Here is a 21551-nt window from a genome sequence, read left to right as displayed (position 1 = left end):
GAGTTCGAAGGTGAGAAACACAAACAAAAATGAAACCACCTTCCCCTTTACCACCCCTTTTTCCCAGGCTTGCCTCCTTCATTCCTACCTCTTCCCATTGAGTGGGTGGTGTAGGGGCTGGGCTCGGTCCACAACAGCTCTGCTCTGCCCCTCCTTCCTCTGCATACTTTTTCCCTCCTCCCTGCCTATGGGGTGCTGTCCTTTGTGTGCTGCTGTGTAGGTTATAGTCCATCAGAGCAACTGCTGCTGCATGATCCTCTGTGGGCTGCAGTTTCTGCCAGGGAAAGCTGCTCACTGCAGAGTGCAGCTTCCTTCAAGGCACACATCCACCTGATCTGACCTAGGTGCTTCCAGAGCTGCAGGGGGCAGGTCCAGCATCATCCTTTCCATGAGCCACAGGGGGACAGCCTGCAGCAAAAGTACAGAAATAGGTGCCTGGAGCTCTTCCTCCTCTCACCTGGGTGCTGGCAGGGCTGTTTCTCACACTTTGCCCCTGGCTGCCAGACAGTGTTTTGCCCTTCCTTACCCAGGCTGTCCCTGAAGTGCTGCCATCGTGGCTGTAGAACTGAGCTGTGGCCTGCTGTGGGTTGGCTAGAACTGGCTGTCTGGGGCAGGGCAACCCTGGCCTCTCCTCACAGGGGTTGCTCTGCAGCCCACACTGCTGTCTTGACACTGTACCCAGTACAGGGGATGAGGTAGACTAACCATGAGCCTGCTCTAGGGCGCTCACAACTGAAAGAATTAAGTATGGCAGCAGGTCTGCAGTCTATGCTTACATTCATTTTTGTTACATGCATCTATTTTACCCTCACCCTTTTCAGAGTCTCCACATTCTCAAAATGGCTGCCTGGTAGCAGTAAACTGCAACTCATTCTAATGGCCTTAAAAATAAACACTGAGCAGGGAGAGCCAGCATGATGCAGACTGCTGGAATCTTTCAGCCAAAGCCCCCTGTTAAGATTCTTCTTGGAAAGTAAGCAGCTTGTGTCTCAGAGTAGCTTGAAAGAACTGCACTTGAAATTCCAGCCACTTCAATAATTAATCCTTTTATTACTCTTGCCAGTGCTGCTCTGTTTCACAGCCAGAAGGGAGTGGTAGGCTAAATCAAGTCTGGAACTATCCTATGACTAAATAAGGCTGCCATACAACAGCTATACTAATGCTGGCTTTATAGTCAGTTGCTGGTGCAGCTGAAAAATAAACTCAGCAAGTTTTCAGAAGGATTGGCATAGTGATATAGCCAGCTGCACAAGTGCTACTGCTGATGACTGCAAGGGTAACAGAACATTTAAGACTGCCCATTTTCTTAGTAAGGTTGTGAAAAATGTACTTGCTGCTCTTGCATGGAGAAGCCAAGATTTTACTTGGGTCAAACGCACTGGGAAGCCCAGCCTGTGCAGAAGAGAACTGGAAAAAGTAAGTCACTGCAGGACTAGTTTTCTTACCCCTCCAGTGCAGAGTGGCTACGCTGGAGTGCCTGTAATGAAAGGGAGAGAGATCTGAGCGCTCTGCCATGCCAATGTGGCAGAGTAAAGTTTCCAGGCAAAAGAATACCTAGAGAGTATGCAAACCGAGGGGTCATCTATTGGATGTAAACCACCAGTGGAAAAAGAGAGTTGATGCTGAATTTGTCTCAGCTCTAAGATGTGTAGGAAGAAACAGCTTCTTATGCTTGGAACCCAGTTCTAAAATACACAGGAACAGATGATAGGCAAGATAAGACAGATAACACTAGTTCAAAACTATAGCTGGTCCCCTTAAAGGAAAAGAGTTGCTGACTAAGGCGCATAGCACTTCCAGGAAACTAAACATAGCAGTTGCTTATCTCTGCCAACACACTAATTACTCAAGAGAAACTCAAAGCTGTAGTTTTGAAAAAGCTTTTATTTAAAAGTAGTGAAAACACTGGAAAAAGTATAAGTTAACCACTTGTCAGTGTGTCCAAGAAGCATAAAGTATATTCCTGCAGTTGTACACAGTAGCTCCAACATGTTGAACAACATGATTTGCAAGTCTCTGCCTTCTTTCAGACCACTTGCAGATGGCTGCACATACAAGGCGGCATCTCGAATGAGTTACAGCAGTCGCTCGTAGAAGAGGAGATAGGCTTGTGAGCTCAGTACTTTTGATGCAGACACAGCTTGTACATGGGTATCGCTGATGTGGAACCACTGTCCTTTTACTGGTTCAGTTTCTAAAGCTGTGAAAGGAAGAACTTGGGAGTAAAAGCGATTACAAAGAAAGCGATCAATCCTGTTACTGTTCTGCAGTAAGACATAATTTGTAAAATATTTCTAATTATTCACCTTGAGGAGATTGTCCTCGAAGGACAAGGTCAGAAAGATGGCTGTTCATGCTCCTCATTTTAGCATAAGCCGTGTAGTGCCCAGACCTCATTGTTCCACTGTGTTCAACAACTCCATAGAGGGAGTACAATACTTTTGTATTCCCTTCAGCCACGTTCTATAAGAGCAAAAGTTTAGGTATGTCAGTCAGGTACCAGGTTTTAAGTAAGGCTAGAATAGAAACCCTTCACTTGGCTTTGATTTGTTTGCTGATGAAAGGGAAGCTTTCATTACAGATTCACATGAGCACAACAACTATGATCAGTGGAAGTACACTGACTCGAGTACAAGTTGCAGTTGCCACACAAAATAGTTGCAGTTATCACACAAAATAACTGAAGCTTGACAAGCGTTCTACAAAGATTCTGTTAAGCAGCTTAATTGTGAAAGCATGTTAGAACACGGGAAAAAAAATCTGATCGGTTTTCCCCACTTACTTTACATTTAGCTGTACAGAAAGGAGCCAAGTCTATCACTTCTGGAAACTTGATGTGCCTGTTAACTTTCCGTAGGTTAAATCCAGCCTTAAACAAAGTAGAAGAAAACCCCATAATGTTAAAGTGTAGTATATTAAAACTGGGCTTAGTTACTAAATGTTTCAGGTTAAAGTTTCAACAATACAAAATCACTTTTCCGTTACACAAAATTGGGAAAAAGCAACTTTTTTTTTTTCCCTCCAATGCCCAAGTATTTCCAGCATTACCTCCTTGCCCCCACACGCTGCACTGGAGCACAAATGTAAGACAGCTCTTCAACTCACTCTCACAGTAACTTAGTGGTAGCAAAAGTAGAAAAAGAATCAGCTCTAATGTACTTGAGGACATCTTGCTTCTCCTCACATACTGTCATCTGCCTGAGGATCTAATTTTATATCATCAAAACTGATGTAACTTCTACTCCCACTTTACTCAATCTTCCAGTATCAAACTGGTAAAAACAGAAGATGACAAATGTTATTTTCTGAATCATGTTGCAGTCTATTGGAATAGGGTACACATTTCCATTTTCTCTGTGAAATTGTTTTTCATCTACTTAAAGTCACCTCCCTTATTTTTCAAGTATTTTGACCAAAATACTGAAGAGCTTTAAATTTAGAAGAGGCAATACTGTCTCCCATCCCCATTCCTTGCCTCTTTCTTTGTTGAAAAGCTAAAGCCCTAAATCAAAAATTTTCCTACAACTTAGAAAAAAGGTAAGCCACTTTACTTCAGTGTCTATAAATAAGACTTAAGTTGCATTGCTTTCCATTCATCCCTTCCCTTCCCAGTAAGGCTTGGAATCCTCTTTTCCAATTTTACCAACCTATTTGTTACATTCATTTAGTAAGGGATCCTGTTCTGTCTGTACTGAAACTAAGAGCCCATGAACTGCTGTAGTAGCAGGAAACAACTAATCTAAGATACTGCTTAATACAGTAAACAATAGTGAGGGAAGGTATTGCAAGTAAGCTCACAAAACAGCATTTTTTAAACAACTAATGCAATATTCTTTCAGGAAAAAAACATCCCAACTCCTCAAAGACCAGAAAAACCAATGCTGTGCACCAATACCTTCCAAACATTAGGGGGGGAAAAAAAAAAACAAAACCAGAAACAAGCTTATAGTAAATAAAAATATGCTAACATCAGTTCTAAGTTAAGCTAGTACTATGAGCATATATACATATTAAACCAATATATACATACACATTTTTGCAATATCAGCTTGCTACTTACCTGTTGAAACCTCTTTAAGTGAAGAGTTAAAATTGGAGGAGCAAGAGAGATTAGCATCTGCTTTTTGGCATTAGTATAAACATATTTTTTTTCACCTGCAGAAAAGAAAAATCACCAATGATTAAAATCTAAACAAATGTTACAGCAATAATTTCTTTATTTTCACTATTTAAACTGTTACAGTGTCATCTACAACAACTAAGGAACTGAACATTCCCCTTTTTAACATCATGTTAAATGATGAACTGTACAACAGCTGCCGTCTTGCAGATCCCGTATCACAAAAGTAACCGCTCGCACCATATCTGAGCGGTGTCAGCACAAGCAGGATGAATTCTTGCCTGTTCTCTACAACTCTTGTAACCAGAAATTGCACACAGCTTTTATTGGCCTTTTTTAGCAAACACCAATGTGATTTCCCTATGACTGTCACAGCAGAATTGTCACATTTGAAGAGAGAGCAGAAGAGCCACCTTCTGAACTGCTGCTCTCTACATCCATCCACATTGTGAATTTTTAGACTGAAATGCCCTTTCCCTCCCCCCACAAACCCAAACCCACTCCTCTTTGCCCACTCTTCTTTTTCACCCAAGGTGAAGTTATACAAATACCACTTTAAGGATATTCCCTGCCCCCCTTACCCACCCAAGCAGCAGACAGGGACATATTTAAAGTTTTCTTTTAAAAGGTAATTTGTCATACTTTTTATGTTGTTCTTTGGTCCATAATGTCTTTGTGTACATATATCACAGAGTAGTTTATTGGTCTCGATAAGTTTTTCATTACGGGTAAATTGATACAAACAGTGATGGATTGAACCTTCTTCTGCATTCAGATCTTCCCTGTTTGCAAGAGTACAAAATGCTGTTTCTGGATCGTCAGTCGATACTTCACATGTCTTGGCAGGAACAGCCTGAAAGTCATCTATGGTACTCGTATCAGATTCAGCATTGGCACCCAAGTGTAGTTTGGAAAAGTCAGTAGCAAGCTCTTCCTCATCTTCATTTTCGTCAGCCTCATCCTTCAAAGACAAGTTGTCAAGGCCATTGACAAACTTTATAGGAGAATCTAAGCCCTCCATAGGGAGATCCATGCGAGACTCCTTTTCCACACACTCTTGTTCTGGCTTTCCTGTATTTTCATGCATGCTCTGAAGTTCTGTACTACTTCCCTGTATACTCAAGTCTTTTTGAGTTAAGCAGTGATCTTTGCAATCGTTTGATGATTCCTCTTCTTGCATCATATCAGGAGTTTCGGAGTTAACTTCTGCCTCTGATTCTTGGTTATATTCAACATCTTTTTCTGACTGTTCAGTTGCACAGATATCTGTCAAGTGAAGCACCTTTCCTTGAAGTTTTTGCTGGCGGCGCTGGCTCTGCAAATTGGAATACATAATATGAAAGAACACAAAAAGCAGAGCAATTTTAAATTATATTTAGCGTTTCTTACCATTTCTTTACCAAAATTTTTGTAGCATGCCATAGATGCGAAGGGTGGGAGCGGGGAGAACAATCTATGATATAATGATCAAAGGCGATCAATTCAAACAATACTGAATTTATCCTCACTCAAATATAGTTCCCACTGCTCCTTTTTACACAGTATCTTCAAAATACAACTAATGATTCCCTTTATATCTTCCCCACCCTTTTGTATGTCTCTATTCTAAAGTTTTGTGAATATTCTTGCAATCAATGACTGAAGAACAGCTGTCTGATACAAATTAATGCTACTTCAGACAGGCAACAAATTCCACAGTCCTCTGGATACTAGCTTATTCCTAGTACAGCAACTCTTAACAGAACATGTAACTTCTTAAAAGCAAAGACATAGATACAATTGGTCTTTTCAGTTGTGCATTTGAGTGAGGAGAAATTCTAAGCTGTCTCCTTCTCTTCCACCTAAATGGAGGAAGCAAAAAAAATTTGTTTCACCAGAAGTTGCAAGCACTTCATTAATAAAAGTGAAATAGTTCTCAAAACAAACCTTGGCTTGTTTTTTGGCCTGTTTCTTTGCTTTTTTCTGAAAGTGTTTACTTGTACCAGGGGGCTCATCCCTCTGCTTGAGATAACAGTCATTGTTTTTATCGTCTTCATCTTCAGATTCCTTTTCTTTGTTTTTTTTAACATTTCTCTCATTTGTAATTTTTACTTTCTACAAAAAAAACCAAAAAGCCACAAAACAACCACAGAAGGAGAGATGTTACTGTCCTGAATAACAAAATAGTATTCCAAAGAAAACTGTAAGGATGAGATGTTATGTATCTGAGTTTTCAGCTCAAGATAAAACATTTTAGTGACTGTAACATACAACTAACTCATTTATGCCACCCTAACGTTTACAAAAGAGGTGTCTCACTCCAGAAGGAGTCCATGTGAAACAAGGACTTGCAGAATGACACACTATGAAAAAGTAAGGCCACCAAGCCCAAATTCTGAACCTGTAAAGGGGAAACATTGCCTTTGACACTAACAGATGTAATCTCATCAAATGCACTGAAGGGTAGCATTTTACAAAAGCTGAGACATTTTCAGTTAAACTGCCTGCCACAGAATTTGTTCGCTTCTACTACAATTAAATTTGTTTGCTGCAGAAGACATATGATCCCTTTGGCTGGGGGGGTTTAATTTCAATATTTATTCATTACCTTTTTTATAAGCAGTGCTACATAACAAATTTGAAATATTACATATACAGATTATCAATATGAAACACAAAGATCAATTTTAAGTGTCAATTAAATAAAGCAATACTGATCAAATAAATATTCACATACTATCCTACCGATGTTGCTTAACTTTATCCAATAACGTAAATATTATGAGAAGTACTCTTGCACTCAATAAAGCAAAATGGATGAAAAAATGTAAAAAATAAGCAACCCCTAGGCACCCACCACTGTCATGCAATGTAGTTCAGTTTTACAACAGCGAAGATGAATTGGGAAACACAGTTCTTTGCAACTCGGCCTTCAGCAATAGTGAGACAACACTGGAACATACTACGTTATTCCCTAAGCCAGTCTCTACATTAGAAACATTAACTGACAAAGCTGAAAGATCACCAACAGACTATCAGTGATTTTTCCAGAGACGATTTATGAGCCACAACTTACAGGAACGACTCTCATGAAAATCTTATTCTCTGTCTTCCTGGGCAAACTTGTAATTTTAACTTTTCAAGAGAGACATTTAGAAAGATGCATAAATTCATTCCCTAATGATTATATAATAAAGGTGTTTTCATATAAGCAAACAAAAACAAAGCCAAAAAGCAAGCATGTACCATTTCTTACCTGATCATCTAGTACGGGAAGCGACAAATCAAGGAAAGACTCGTGGACCAAGGATACCTTTAAATGAGTATGTAAGAGTCCAATTTAATTTTGTTTGGAAGTGGTTGGTGGTAGGTTTATTTGTACCTTGCCTTGTTTGCATTCAATGCATGCTTTAGCCGTGCTTTAAGTTTGTATGCACAAGTGAATCTACCTTCACTAACAGCCATGACCAAAATCTAGCAGTCATATTACAACCGAAATAAGCAAGAAATACCTTCACAAATTGCAGTTTTCTAGTGGCCCAGAATGTGAGACTCCAACTTCGGGCCTGTGAGACTGCAGGTATCGACCTGTCATGACATACATCTAGCCCACTTGCTAATACCCTTAATTACTTAATTCTCAGGATGCATTATTCCAACCGTGCCTTCTTGCTTAACTATTCTCCTCGCAATCCCATGGTCATTCCAGTGTGGGAAAGGGAAAGACCTCATTACCTGATGAAAAAGAAAAGGGCCCCTGGCAGCATACTGCTGGTTGCAGAACAATTCGCCCGCTCTACAATTTGTACCACTGGAAGGTGTTTACCAGGAGTCTGAGAATGAATTCTTCTGGCAGAGACAGCTTGCTGTCACTGACCTCTTTTTCTGGAAGTCTTTTGAGAGGGACTGAAAGATCAGCTTTGTAACATAAGGGAACAAAGACTCCAGCCAAATCATGCCCCTCTTTGAAAAGCATGAAGCTAGTCAACTCTTAGACCTCTCCAATTTCACTTATTTCTACATACAGTAGAACTTAGGGATTCTCCTGCAGATTACATAAAATTATACTCTAGGCTATTCAAAGCAGGCAGTTTACTTACGGTTCTGCATTCCTCACACATAATCGTACTGGTTAATTCTCCACCAAAGATTCGATCTACAAAACTTTGCATTCCCTTTTTCTTTTCAAATTCTGAGAATTGACAAAATATATAGTAAAGTTAATGCTACTATATGTAATATACTGGCAACCAGTTAGTTATGGCATACCAAATTAAAAAAAAAACAAAACCAGAATACAGTATGCAAGATATATGATGGAACATGTTGGCCTGTTCTAGTTTCCTCAGAAAGTACAGCAAGTTTCTTAAATTAAGGTCCTTTCGTGTATCAAAGGAATGGGGGCAAAAACACGTTCGCAGAACACAGTTTGACTGAACCAACACTTTTACCACTTTCTCAACTCAAATGCATTTCCCTGTTTTCCCAGAAGTACTGCATCCCAGGAGGAGTTCCTGTTTTCTCTCAAGACCCAACTCAAACAACTGTCTGAACCTATAGAACAAGCACCAACTTCTGTCTGTATAGGTGCCCTACAAACAAAAACAACTTCCTCAAGTTGCATTTTCCATGTAGTCTGAATTTGAACTTGCCTTCATCCTCTAACCTAAATCATGTTGAAAAGTTTAAAAATTCTTCTGTTCACTGTTCGGTTTTGGGTTTTTTTTTAATACCACTGTTAAGTAACAATGGACTATTAGGACTGAATAAACCATTACATCAATGTGCTAATATTTAATTTCTTATATAATATATTAATGATTAAACACTACTCAAATGTATTTTAATGTATAACATCTATCGAATCAACTCTCTTTTACACTGTTAAGAAGGAAACACCACCAAGTTCAGTACGACATTTAAATAAATAGGCTAACACTACTGAGCCTTATATTCTAGATACACACGAGATGGCATAAACCTGTAGAATTAAACATGTATCTTTTAGTTGCTACCATTTGTGCTACTTTGTGTATTTCAATGAAACAGATTTTCAATTACCACAACATCAGTAACATGTACTTTACCTTTAATTTTCTTTTTAAGTTCTTCTTCATTTTGTTTGTTAGAGTCAGTCAGCGCCTTCAGTATTCCAACAGTTACTTGCTGAAATTTTCAAAACAAATACACGCATAAAATTTCCTAAACTAATTCGGTTGACTAGTTCATTTTACAAAATATTTCAGATGGAGGAAAAAGTTTAATCTTCACCAATTAAGAGAATCAGTAAAAACACCACAAATGCCTGCAGAGACACAAAGTAGTTCCTGCGGATATTGAAAAAATTAACTAACTGAAAACCAAACTGTAACATTGCAATTAGTATTTAAGAAAAATCAGTCTAAAGATTAAATACTTGCCCAAAGTAAAACTGGCCACAAAAAATCATGGAATTTCCACAAGTGAACTTTCAGGCATTTCAGAAATTAAGACAAAAAGCACATTCCCTTAGGGTGACTACACATACTCCACACCCACTTTTTCTGTAGAAGTTTTGGAGAAGTCAATCAATTTCTGAAGGACAACAGACATTTGTATTAGAAGTGCTGAATTAACCAGAGACCTTTAGAGCAAGCAAAGCTGAACTTTTCTACTTGATTTTATTAGAAGAGCATGGTGTACACACCAGTACACTGCTTTCCAAAAAGGCAGAAAATATCATTATCTTAGAAACCTAAACAATGTGTGCAATGTATGTAAGAGATATAGGCCACAAATAAACTTCATTCTTTGAACAAGTCTGTAAAATGAAAATAGTAATACCCATGGTTGCTCCTTCACAACACCACTGCTTACAGGCTACCTGGTTCTACAGCTCTATTGCTAATCTGCTTCAAGTGCGTGCTATGGGCAGCACAAACCACTCTACAGAGGCTGACTTATCTCAGTTTCTCCCCTCAGCAGAGGGGAGAGTCTTGGTCTGAGGTATGAAGAAGAAAAGTATGTACAACTATGAAATTAGCACTCACTTGGATTTCTTCTGCTCTCATTCCATCAAGTAAGTAACGAAGCAATTCATGACTGTCTTGCTGCTGATAACCTTTAAATCGTATTGCTCTATTAAATGAAACAATAATTGTGAAGTATAACTTAACTTAGAGATAGACAAAGTAAAAGCAATTCATACCAGACATAAAAGAACAAAGTCCCAAGCATGTATATAAAAGCAACAAGTGTCTACATATTGTATTTTCTAAAATTATGAAGCTAGCTAGTCAGAATATGTTACTGAGTATCTTTCATTTTATTTCTATGCATTTATATTTTGCTCTTTATCTTCTTCTTTCAAAGCTTGTTAAGTATCATACAAATGTTATATGCTGTGATATGACCTCAAGAAAAAAAAAGGGGGGGGAGAAAACTGATCTTTTTAAACAACAAATTTTTTTCACACTCACTATGATATGCAATTGTACAGATACTCACTTTTTACAAACCTGGGCAAAAAGTTCCTTAGGAGTGACTACCCCTTTTTTTGTCTCCTGCATTTCTGTCAGGAACTGGTACATGGCTAATGTCAAAGGACCTGGCTGATCTAGTTTTATCAGCTGAGGTTCCTGTTTTAAACAAAAGAACAAAGTTGTTTTGCCTTAATTTGGTGACAGATCCTTCTGGAGTAAGTTTTTCCTTATCTAAACACTTCAGTTCTTGAAAACATTATTATAAAATAGAATACACAAATAAGTTAACCTGACAAAAACAACCAACACTTGGTTTCTCATGAGATGATACCAAAACACTGGGATAAAAATAATTAATTGTTTATTGCTTAGTTGCAACTCTGGATTTCTTGCTTTTATTAGGGGGAAAAAAACACAAAACACAGTTTCCTGAAATGCCCAACCCTTTGTTCCCATCCAAATCCCTAACTGTAACAACAGGTGTGTTATTTAAGTAAGCGCTGCAGACACCCTATAGTTTCCTATTTTGCATTTAGACAAGCGACACTATAGCAAAAGTTACACATTTTCATCCTTTATATAACTTAATCATAATGTAAGTACTCCTTTGATGACAACTAATACTTAGAGTATTGAATCACTGCTCTTTCACTTTGAATGGAAAGACCTCTGTGAACTTCAGAATCGGCTTTATAGAAGTCAATGGTAAAGTTCCCATTGATTTTACATCTTGATCTTGTTAGTATTTAGCTGAAACAGCTTTAAAACCCAGAGATGAGTATTGCTTGTTTCTTTAACAGACTGGAAGGGTGGGGAGAAACACTACAGAGGTCAAAGCATATATACCATGGATAACTCAGGTGACTCTATTTTAACTGTTGTGCCAGGCATTTTAGCTTCTTTAAGCAGCTCTCTCAGGACTGGAGTTTGTGATAAATTCTGTAGAATATAAAAGAAAGAAAAAGATTGGTAACAGGGGAACAAGAGGAAGGGCAGAGGAGTTCCACTGGTCATGGAATTTGTATCAACCAGATTTGCAGCAGCTTATTTTTCCAAAACACAGAACTAGGATGCTAACTACCACTCTGAAAATTCTAACAGTGTTTAACAGTTAAAAGGTACATTCATACAGCTAATGTGACTTCCAGGTGTCCTCTTTATATATATCACTTTAGATTGCAAGAACCCTAAATGTACTTTCCTTCTTCAGACTCATCTTTTGACAGTCTATTTAGTAGTGTCTGTTTCCAAAAATCAAAAGGTACTATGCAGTGTGCATATTTGCTTGGTTTAAAATATGCTTAAAAAAAAAAAAATTGAATGGTCTACTAAAACCTGCAAGTACAGTGAGAATTTTGTTTGAGTAAAGCTTCAGTATCAAGAACCAAAGAGCACAAGATTACATGCAAGTTTTAATACAAATAAAAGAGTAAGCTGATTCTATCCAAACACTTCTTGGCTGAGCAAGACACACAAGATGGCAATGCAATATACTCATCTCGTTAATATTTATTTTTATTTGATTCCCCATTGCTGAGAGAGACAGTTTTGTTTCAGTAAACACCCTGGGTATTTATTTCTTATATTCCAAGAGGTCAGCAAAGCTGATAAGGCAGAATTTTTTTTTTCTTCTTATTAAACTTGAAGTTGGCGTGCTTAATCTATATCAGTGAAAGATGCTGTCCCTCAAAGACAGGACAGTTTGTTATATCTTCCCTGAGAGCAAGTCTGAACCTGCAGCTCCATTTCTTCATATTTCTCTGGGCCAACATGCTATTTTTAGAATGAACTCGTCATTCTTGGCAGATAAAAGCCACATTCTATCTGTGTCATTGTACAATACTGGGGGTGGGGCTGTTGTGGGTTGTCGGGTTTGGTTTTTTTCTTTTTTTGCTATTCAGAATTTTTTCAAAAGCAGCAATAACTACCATACCTGCATCACTGCATTAAAGAAACATGTATTCCCCAAGTTACTAAGTCCTTTCACAGTCACTTCTGAGTTAGTACTTGAATGAGAATTCTCTTCTTTAAGTGAGACTTCTTTTTCTTGCTCATTTTTGCTGTCTTTTTCTACTTTTTTATTTTCAAATTCTTTGTACTCTCGTTTTTTTTCTACTGAAATAAGAAAAAAACATACCACATATTAACCACGTATAACAGGGAATTGGCTAGGAAAAAGTTACTATAGGCAGCTGTAATCTACAATGTTTAATAGTTAAACATATGATAATTAATTCTGTAATTATATACATGTAACACCACTGGTTTAAGTTCTTAAACTGTCTAGGTAACAGGAGTTTAAAAAGAAACAAAACAAACTAACAAAAACAAACAAAAATAATCAAGAAACCCCTGAAATGCCATTTCAGATCAGCATACAATTTAAACATGCCACTTGGCCCACAAGCCATTCATGCCAACAATCTCTGAAACTCTGCATCTGTTATCTGAAATTTCATTCCTGTTGCAAAATCTCCTATGGTAGGGCTTTATACAACACCCAGCAAGATGCCACCTGATACAATATCCCTTTTGACATGGCACTATTGTCTGAAATGAAATGCACAGGCCTCCCATTGTCAAAGCATTCTCATGTTCATTTCACGAACCTAAACAGATTAAACTGGAAGGTTTATATTCTCCAACACACATTAAAGATATTCTCCCCAAAATTACTTTGGTGTATAGCTCCAGATTTCAATGACCTGTTTAATAAAACCATATGGAAATTCCAGGTAATTTCCAAAATAACACCCACACTGGTTCTGCCAGTTTGGCAGTCTACTATTGATAAGGTTTCTGATAAATAGGGCTTGGAGCCAAAATTAACTTTATTTTAAAGTAATACCAGCTCAGAGAAAGCAAGGAAACCAGACAATACAATCTTTGCAGATGGACAAGAAACGGATGGACAACAACAGATGGAACACCTGAAACAGACAACAACTGCACCCAGGTATTCATCTGTTTTTCAGTTCAAACCCAAGAAGAAAATTCTGGCAATCAATATGAAGTTCAAATACTAGATGTAGAGAAACTACGTATCTGGGAAATACAGACCAGAACCACTCAAAGATTCCAGTCCCTGTGGGAAAACCTCAGCAGCTTTCTAAACAAATATTCAGAGACAGCCACTTGGAATTGCTGGATGGCTGTGATCTGTTTCCCAAGGGGGATATGATGTCACCCAAGCGTAGGATGGTATTGGAGTTTTTGATAGCATGAGTTATAGCATTTAAGTTGAGAGGCAAATTCTTCTGAGTTTTCTAGTGGAAAAGCCTTGTACAAAAACAGTTTTGCCATTGTGGAAATGGGGGGGCTTTTGCTGGGTTTGTTTCCTTTTAAATGACCCTGTTTTGCAGATAGACTGCAGGCTGAACATGCTATTCTAGAGCGTTCTGAATGCACTGCAGCTACCAATACTAAAGGTATAGACCTAGCAGACAATTCCTCTTGTACACTCCTTTCATTAGGAAACGTGCTGCAACAGCTGGAGACTTAGTCATTCCAGCTGATACATTCACAAATACCTACAAAAATACTTTAAAAAAAAAATAAAATCAAATTATGCTTAAGCAATGAAAATTCTCCTTCAGATCTCAAGACAGACTGAGCAATACTGATGAATTTCAACACTTCTAAGTACTGAAAGTAAATTCCTTACTCACAGAACAATGGAATGCCACATTTTAAAAACAGTCACAGTAAAAAATGTATTTTTTTTCCTTCTACTCCTATATTTCTGGTCTGTAAGTTTAGGGGACACTGAGCAAAATCCCGGTCCAATTAGGTCCATAGGCTAGGATGTTACTTATGCTATCAGAATTCTGACAAAGAAAAAAAGGAAGAAACTAGCTTTTTACTTTACCATAAGATGCTTCTAAGGTAAGTCTAATTTAGTGTACATTCTTGATTTACAGTACTGTCTCCTACATTTAAGGGACTTTCTGATTTACTGTATGTATACTATAGTTACTTACCTGTACGTGATGAGTCAGTATAAACTTGTTTTCTAACATAATCCACAGTCTGACCCAATCGGGTTGAAGAATTATATGGGACTTCATTATCGCATATGTAGCACCTGTCTCCGCACCCCCCACAAAGAAAAACAATTAATCCTATTTTTTCCTATTGTTTAAAAATCCTAAACTATTTGCTTCTTTGATGCTATTCATTACACAAAACTATAAAATTACAAGATTTATTTTAAGATTTAGAAGTCTTAAAGAAGAGTTCAATCTTATTTCTGATCAAGAAAATACAAGGTTCTAAAATTATCTTTACTAAATAATTTCAATGACTGGAGGTTGCAATTTACAAATATAAATTAGACCCTTAAAAGATGTGCTTAGAAACCTAGTCTGCAAGAAAAATAAATGCAGGGAAAATTTTGCCAAAATCAAGAAACTAAGCTATCAGGCCCTAAAGGAAATGACTTATGAATGTTATGGCATGGAAAAACTTTCTGAGTATTCTAGCCAAGCAAGTACTTCATTATATTAAAATTGGGTAAGAAACAAATCAGTGTCCTCCATTAGTCCTGAACGCTTTTATTTGCTCTTCCGTGGCTGATATAAATCTATTTGTCTCTCTATGAGCAAAGAACTGCATGGTTCTTTCTGTTTTACACAAAATTGTGAGAGAAGCTGCAGTGACAAAGGCTCAAGTAAGAGTAAAATTCTGCCAGAACACATACAGCCGAAGGAGAGTTGTATGTACCGATTTCATAGTTCTGCCCAATCAGCTCTTTGAAGAGGTGACAAAAGGTACTGAAGGGAATGCAAATACTTCTGCACTTTGGAACATACCAATTACAGTTCTTGGGCACAAATGCATTTAGCAGATTTCAGGATTATCATAAGACAGACTCTATTTTCTGATATTAAAAGCAGCAGAAGTCTGCAGTAAAGCACTTTGCTAAATCTCTAGCATCCCTGGAATTCACTGCAATTCTCACATTTCTTCAATGTCGCATTGAAAAAAATGGCTCAATCTTTGGATCCCTGAGTATGTATTTATTGTCTCTCTGGTTAATTATAAAAAATAGGCATTCTCATTCCTAGAATAACAAATGATAGTTACTTCCATGGGCAATTTTTAATATCCTTTCACCCGTCAAAAATTTTTATAGGAAGCCGTGAGGGAAACAAGGAATCGGAAGGAAGTTTTTTCAATGACGGCTGTTTGACCAGTGGGAAAAACATTAAGTAGATCCAATTGGTAAGTCATACCAGTGCTGAAAATACGTACAATAGCACTTGCTGTAACCCCAGAAGAGCAGAACTTAATCAATTACTAGGACTCTCCTCTTTCTCTCCATGTTTGAAACTTTTTCTTATAACCATTTACAGGTACTATTCAAGTCCAATTTCAACCACATTTGCATGCACACTATAGATTTATTTATACATTCATAGCATTAATAAATTCTGATCAAAAAGGCTTCCCCTTTTATGTACTAAGGCCACTGTGAAATACAGTTCTTGATTGTAGGTTTGATTTATAACAATAATTTATAGCCAATATATCAATCTCTGAATTTGTGCAAGTTTGCGTAACAAAGAAATTCTAGAAGGAAGCAAAATATCTTGCTTAGACAACTTCCCCTCATTCACAAGTACTTTGATTTGAAAACAAATATAAGCTTTAGAACAGAGAAAATAAGATATAGATTAAGCCCTTTAAAATAATAATTTAAAAACTTATTTAAATTCACAAAAATAAGTCCATTAGTAATACATATTATTAATGTCTATTTCCATTCTAGAGTTCAATAAAAATACTGACCATTACATGTAAGTGTTAAATATGATCAAATAAAGAGATAATGTTAAATGGAATTAACATAATGACAAATAATAAGTTTAAAAAAAGGTTATAAAGCAAAATGAAAACTCTTCATGTAAGGCACAGTGTTTCTGTATGGCACCGTCCGGAAGATTAAGGTTCCCCCTTATATAGTAACATGCTATTCCCTTTAAGCATATTCGTTTCAGGAGAACTCCTTTTAAGAGCAGGAAATACTACCAGAGAGATGGAATTTGTATTGATTGATCCAGTAGCATCTTGTAATTCTACAGTTGTGCTTCTAAACTATACGAATGGCGTTAAGAAGTTATATTTATTGGGAAAATAAGAGTAATTAAGTTTGTCACTAACTGTGTATCAGAAAGTAGCTTCTCCCAAGGCTGAAAATTCAGAGCTACTAACAACATACATTTCTACACGTCAGTATTCTGACCAAGAAAAAGCAGTAAAATATGAAGTCAACAGCATTTACTAGTTGGTCAATTTCAACTTCAATTATGAAAACTTTCTAATTCTGTAACTTATGAAAGGTATAGATTTTACAAGCAATATTTATTCAGCAAATCTCAGCAAAGACTGCTGAGAAGTTGGTGTGCAGAAATGCTTTATAAATTTCTAGAGATAAGTCCTAGAGAACACAAAGAAAAGAAAATAAGAATTATATCCCAGTCTCTGTTGCCCTCTAGCTATGTCTTATAAGCGCTGCCTGACAAACTCACCACACACTCCAGTTGTCCAAACTGAGAACCAAACAATGGGGATCTGATCTCGGCGTAGTATAATGCTTTAAAGCATGCTGTTCTTGATAATTTCTGCCACAGCCCTACAATGTTGATAACCAGAAGTGTCACAAAATCCAGTTGACTATCAATGAAACATACATAAAGTCAAAGTATAAACAAAGGATTAAAATGAAAACTGATGAGTTATGTTAAACTAATTAGGATGACCAGATGGGTCTGTATTTCAAGACACTTATTTCTGCAGAGAGAGAAGTAACTTACTGGGTGCAGAATAACTATAAAGTTGCTCAGGGATCAAACATCTCATTTACAAACTCCAGCTTGAACAGCTTGAAGAACAAAACAGAGCAAAACCAAAAACCTCTTCAACATGCATAGTTTGTAGTTTGTAATTTTATATTAGCTTAATAAACTAATGTTAGCACAAGATCTTATTGTAAAAATCACAAATTAGGATCATTAACAGAGTTTTTTTATTTTCTTAGCAAAATAATTTGGACTTTCTAGGAAAATAAGTCCTCAAGATGGTGTTTAGCCTTAAGTCTGCTAAATGCCTTTGTGCCAAGCTTCTAAGTACTTCATTTGCAATTCAGAGCAGACATTTTTTATCACACTAAAGTATATGAAATCATTTATGTAGCACGACATTTAAAATAAAGAAAGAGAGAATATGAGTTTAATTAGAAGCTCTCTTGTTCTACTATATTATGAGGCACTAAAAGATATCAGGACAAATTAACAACAAAACAAGAGATACCCTATGGCCACATTTTAGACATAACCATATCGAAGGGCTTTCGTCAGTCTCCTCCTCAGATTTCTCTTGTGTCTTATTGTCTGCCTTGCAGTCCTGACAAACATGCCATTCCACGTTCAGCAGTGCCTTTTTCAGATGACCTTGTTCCAATCCTTTACGAATATGCTTGCACACAGGTTCTACAAGACAAAAAGCACAAGAAGGATGTAGATAACATAACAAATGCAACGGTCTCTAGGCTTCAAAGACACAGGCAGCAATCCAGAAGCTAGGATAGCCTTTCTAGAGTCAAAAGAAACATTCACAATTTAGCAAATGTATCAGAAAGAAACCCTTTGTTACCCACATTCACAATCCAAGGTTATTGTTGCTGCATCCTAAACTACTGCATTAGTAAAATAAAAGTATCACTTAAATCTACACCTGCTCAGAGGAGTTGACAAAACCTTTGGATACAAACCTACCTACTGTGCCAGGCTGTGGGCTTCTATTATTGTGGCGTTACGATTCCCACATCTCCCAGGGAGCAGCCACAGCCCACTGCCACCATTCCCAGTCACCAAGGCAGCCCCTGGCTGGCCTATAAAAGTGGAGATTATGGAGGTTATGCTTCCAGCTGAGCTGCCTCAGTGAAATTAGGCAGCAGACTATAGTAAAAAAGAATGGCAGTCATCCTACCCATACCATTACCACTTCACACTACAATACTACACTGTACTTGGAGCTGCACTTTCTGGGCTTGGTGTGAACTCCATCTATTTAACCAAACTCGGCTAAGAATGGTTACACCGAGAACAGGCATCTGTTGCTAAGAACTACTACCAGGAGTTTAATTATCTTCCTTCTTTTTTGTTTAATTTTTAAGGTTGTTGGTTACACCATCACTTCAATGAAGAGAAGCTGCCTGTAAGCTTCCGTCACGTACAGAAAGTGTGATGGATAATGACACATAATGACAGATAATGCATATGCAAACTGAATCAAGTTCTTCCAAATAAAAAAAGTGGTGTTTTTTTTGGTTTGGGGTTTTTTGGGGTTTTTTTTTGTTTGTTTGTTTTGTTTTTTTCAGTGTAGGTTTCTAAGACACTTAGCATCATCAGCCTACAATTCTTCACTATTTGCAGCTGCAGTTGCAAATGTTTGCCCAGTTGGGATCAACAAAAAAAAAAAAAAAAAAAAAAAAAAGATGGGCAAGACACAATCTGACCTGGTAGACAAGGTGGTAGAAGAGAATGCTACACAGCATAAGTGAAAACAAGAGCTAGAATAATCAGGGGAGACAAGATAACAAATAAAATTGCACCACTGAGGTGAGACGCAGTACAGCTGGAAGGATAACATTAACTATTTGGGATTAGGAACCACTAGGAACAGAAGGTGAAGAGGAGAAAGATGTTTTAATCAAAAAGCACTATGACTAGAGAGCTGAGGTGTCCAGCGCCAGTACTAAGTTAGTTACTAGTGTAAAGGCAAATAGCTTCACAGAAATATTTTAATCATAAACTTTTTTGCTGGAGCAAGAATCTTCTGCAACAAAACCTTTACTAGAAAAATGCTACTTAACCTATCATGACAAGCTTAGCAGCTGACTCTACAAAACCCCTTATATTCTGAGGAATTTTATATGATTCAATACAATACGTACATCAGTACACAACTGTGTGTCTGAGTTCCTTGAAAACCAGAAAATAATCCTAGTTTTCAAGACAGGATTATTAATTTCTAGCATTCTTAGAAAAGTAGTAACACTAGTGTAGTCTTGGTAGACTTCCGTTTCAAGTATGCAAACCCACACTTTGTAAATGAGACTTCAAAGACAGTGACTAGCGAAAAGGCCTTCTAATATTAATGAGTTTTCAAGCCCTCTTTGAGGTTAAAACAAGACTTCCCTGAGGAAGCATACCCAGCGTATCCAGAGACTCATCAGACTGTGCAGTCTTGCCTTTGATGCGTTTCTTTCCCATATTTGTAGTCTGTAATTTTTCTTACATGGAACAGTGACCTAGAAAGAGAAATTGTAAATTAGAAAGTAGGTTTTGTTTTTACTTGTTCATTGCTAAACAATGACTTATTTCTATGGCCAAGATGTCCCTTGAGGTGATCTACCTTGTTTTTGACATTTTCAAAAGAAAATAAATTAATTATACTTTAACATGAAACAATTGTAACTGTTGTAGTGGCAAGATCACGGTGTGCATTATAAAAACCAAATTATCTATAACCTTAAACCAAAAGCATTGCACAAAACAAGATGGGAAACTTAAGTATCAAAAATCCTATAAACGTTTAAGACTTGTGCTATAACTAACTAATAACACAGGGATTTTAGGAAAAAGAATTAGGTTTGTCCCAATTAATTCTCAAAAATTTTTTTTTGCCATTACAATCTTTCCACTTTCTTTATGTTTCTTTATGAATCTGTGTAATACTGATACAACTGATACAATTCCTTGTATCTTTGATGAAGTCTGACACACGCAAATACTCTAACACAGTTGAAAATATACAGACAACGGGAGTTCCAATTTTTCAGCTTCTTTGCTGGAGGAGATTTGTCATCGCCTTCCTAACATATCAAGCAAGTAATTCTGATGGGATCTGTTATTTGGTATGCCTGCAAACCCTTCTAGAGAAGGGTGATCTACCACTACAGAGTCCTAAGTCAAGTGTTTGCCTTCAAAAAGTTGGCTGCTGCATATAGTGTAGGTCATTTTTAGCTTCTAGTCTGTAGCCCCTGGAAGGCCCTGTGCCTTATCCCACAAAAGGTCATTCAAGAAGATCAGATAAACTCAAAAATCGACATATGCTATATAGAGAAAGCATGCAAACTTAAAAGGGTTCAAAATCAAGTCTTTGTAGTCTTATGTAGTCCTTGCAGGGTGGCCTAACCCTGCTGTCCACCCTTCACGTAAACACATTAGTACAGCACTAAATCTGACTTAGAACACCTGTCCTTTCCAAACCATTTCTTAGCTCGTACTCAGCAGCACACCAGCCAGAGAGAACAGCTGCCCACGTGGAGCTGTCACAGCCAAATAATGAAGCCAGCCCAAGAGAATCAGAGAGAAACTAAGCGGGTAAGAGTTCAGGCATGATACCCACTGGGGACTTTCTGTATGAAAAACCTTTTTGGACAGATTACCCAGCTGTTAAATGACTGGTAGACAGCCACTTCATCAAGAGTAGAATCATCCAATCTTCAGCAACTTCGCACTCCATTTGTTCAGCAAAAGAAACGACAGTTCAACGACAAACTCCCTCTGCAGCACATTTTTCAGCAAAAAGCTACAACATTTCATCTTATATGAACAACTCTAAACCGTTAAAACCCTTTCCAAGTTGATCTCACTCCTGCCAGGACGGCGGGACAGCACGAACACAGGTAGCTGTTCATTTAACCCAGGCTGTGCCTGGACAGACCTGCCCGACAAGCTCTTCACCAGCCTTTTCCACCGAACAGCCCACACGAGGGAAAGCGCTGCACAGCCCAGGAGCTAAAGCAATAAAACCACGGTATACATTATTTTTATTTTTTAGTAAGAAAGAGCGGTCTGCAAACGACCAGAAGTGCACCTGCGTCGCACGGAGACCCAGGAAAAATGCCCACAAAGGCGCGGCAGGGGCCTGCCCCAGGCAGCGGGCCGGGCCCCCGAGGCTCCGCCGGACATCTGTCGCCAGCG

General features: G+C 37.7%; 1 protein-coding gene across 2 annotated transcripts; it reads right to left on the bottom strand.

The window, feature by feature from the left end:
* Positions 1-1905: 1905 nt before the first annotated feature.
* Positions 1906-19835, bottom strand: USP16 (ubiquitin specific peptidase 16). 2 transcript variants are annotated; one of them, XM_010294946.1, is made up of 17 exons: positions 19775-19835; positions 17872-18050; positions 17091-17194; positions 14541-14644; positions 12494-12675; positions 11407-11499; positions 10586-10716; positions 10129-10216; positions 9187-9265; positions 8200-8291; positions 7356-7412; positions 6047-6214; positions 4763-5435; positions 4061-4155; positions 2783-2869; positions 2307-2463; positions 1906-2200 (listed from the first exon to the last, which is right to left on the bottom strand). In XM_010294946.1, the coding sequence occupies exons 1-17, from the start codon at positions 19833-19835 to the stop codon at positions 2076-2078; spliced, it is 2475 nt and encodes an 824-aa protein (XP_010293248.1). In that variant the 3' UTR covers positions 1906-2075. The 2 variants fall into 2 exon arrangements, with proteins under 2 accessions (XP_010293248.1, XP_010293249.1); XM_010294947.1 differs by having other exon boundaries at positions 12494-12672.
* Between the last annotated feature and the right edge of the window lie 1716 nt (positions 19836-21551).

The sequence above is a fragment of the Phaethon lepturus genome, unplaced genomic scaffold, assembly GCF_000687285.1.
Source record: "Phaethon lepturus isolate BGI_N335 unplaced genomic scaffold, ASM68728v1 scaffold36179, whole genome shotgun sequence".
In the NCBI taxonomy this organism is placed as follows: domain Eukaryota; kingdom Metazoa; phylum Chordata; class Aves; order Phaethontiformes; family Phaethontidae; genus Phaethon; species Phaethon lepturus.
This window is presented reverse-complemented; position numbering and strand designations above follow the sequence as displayed.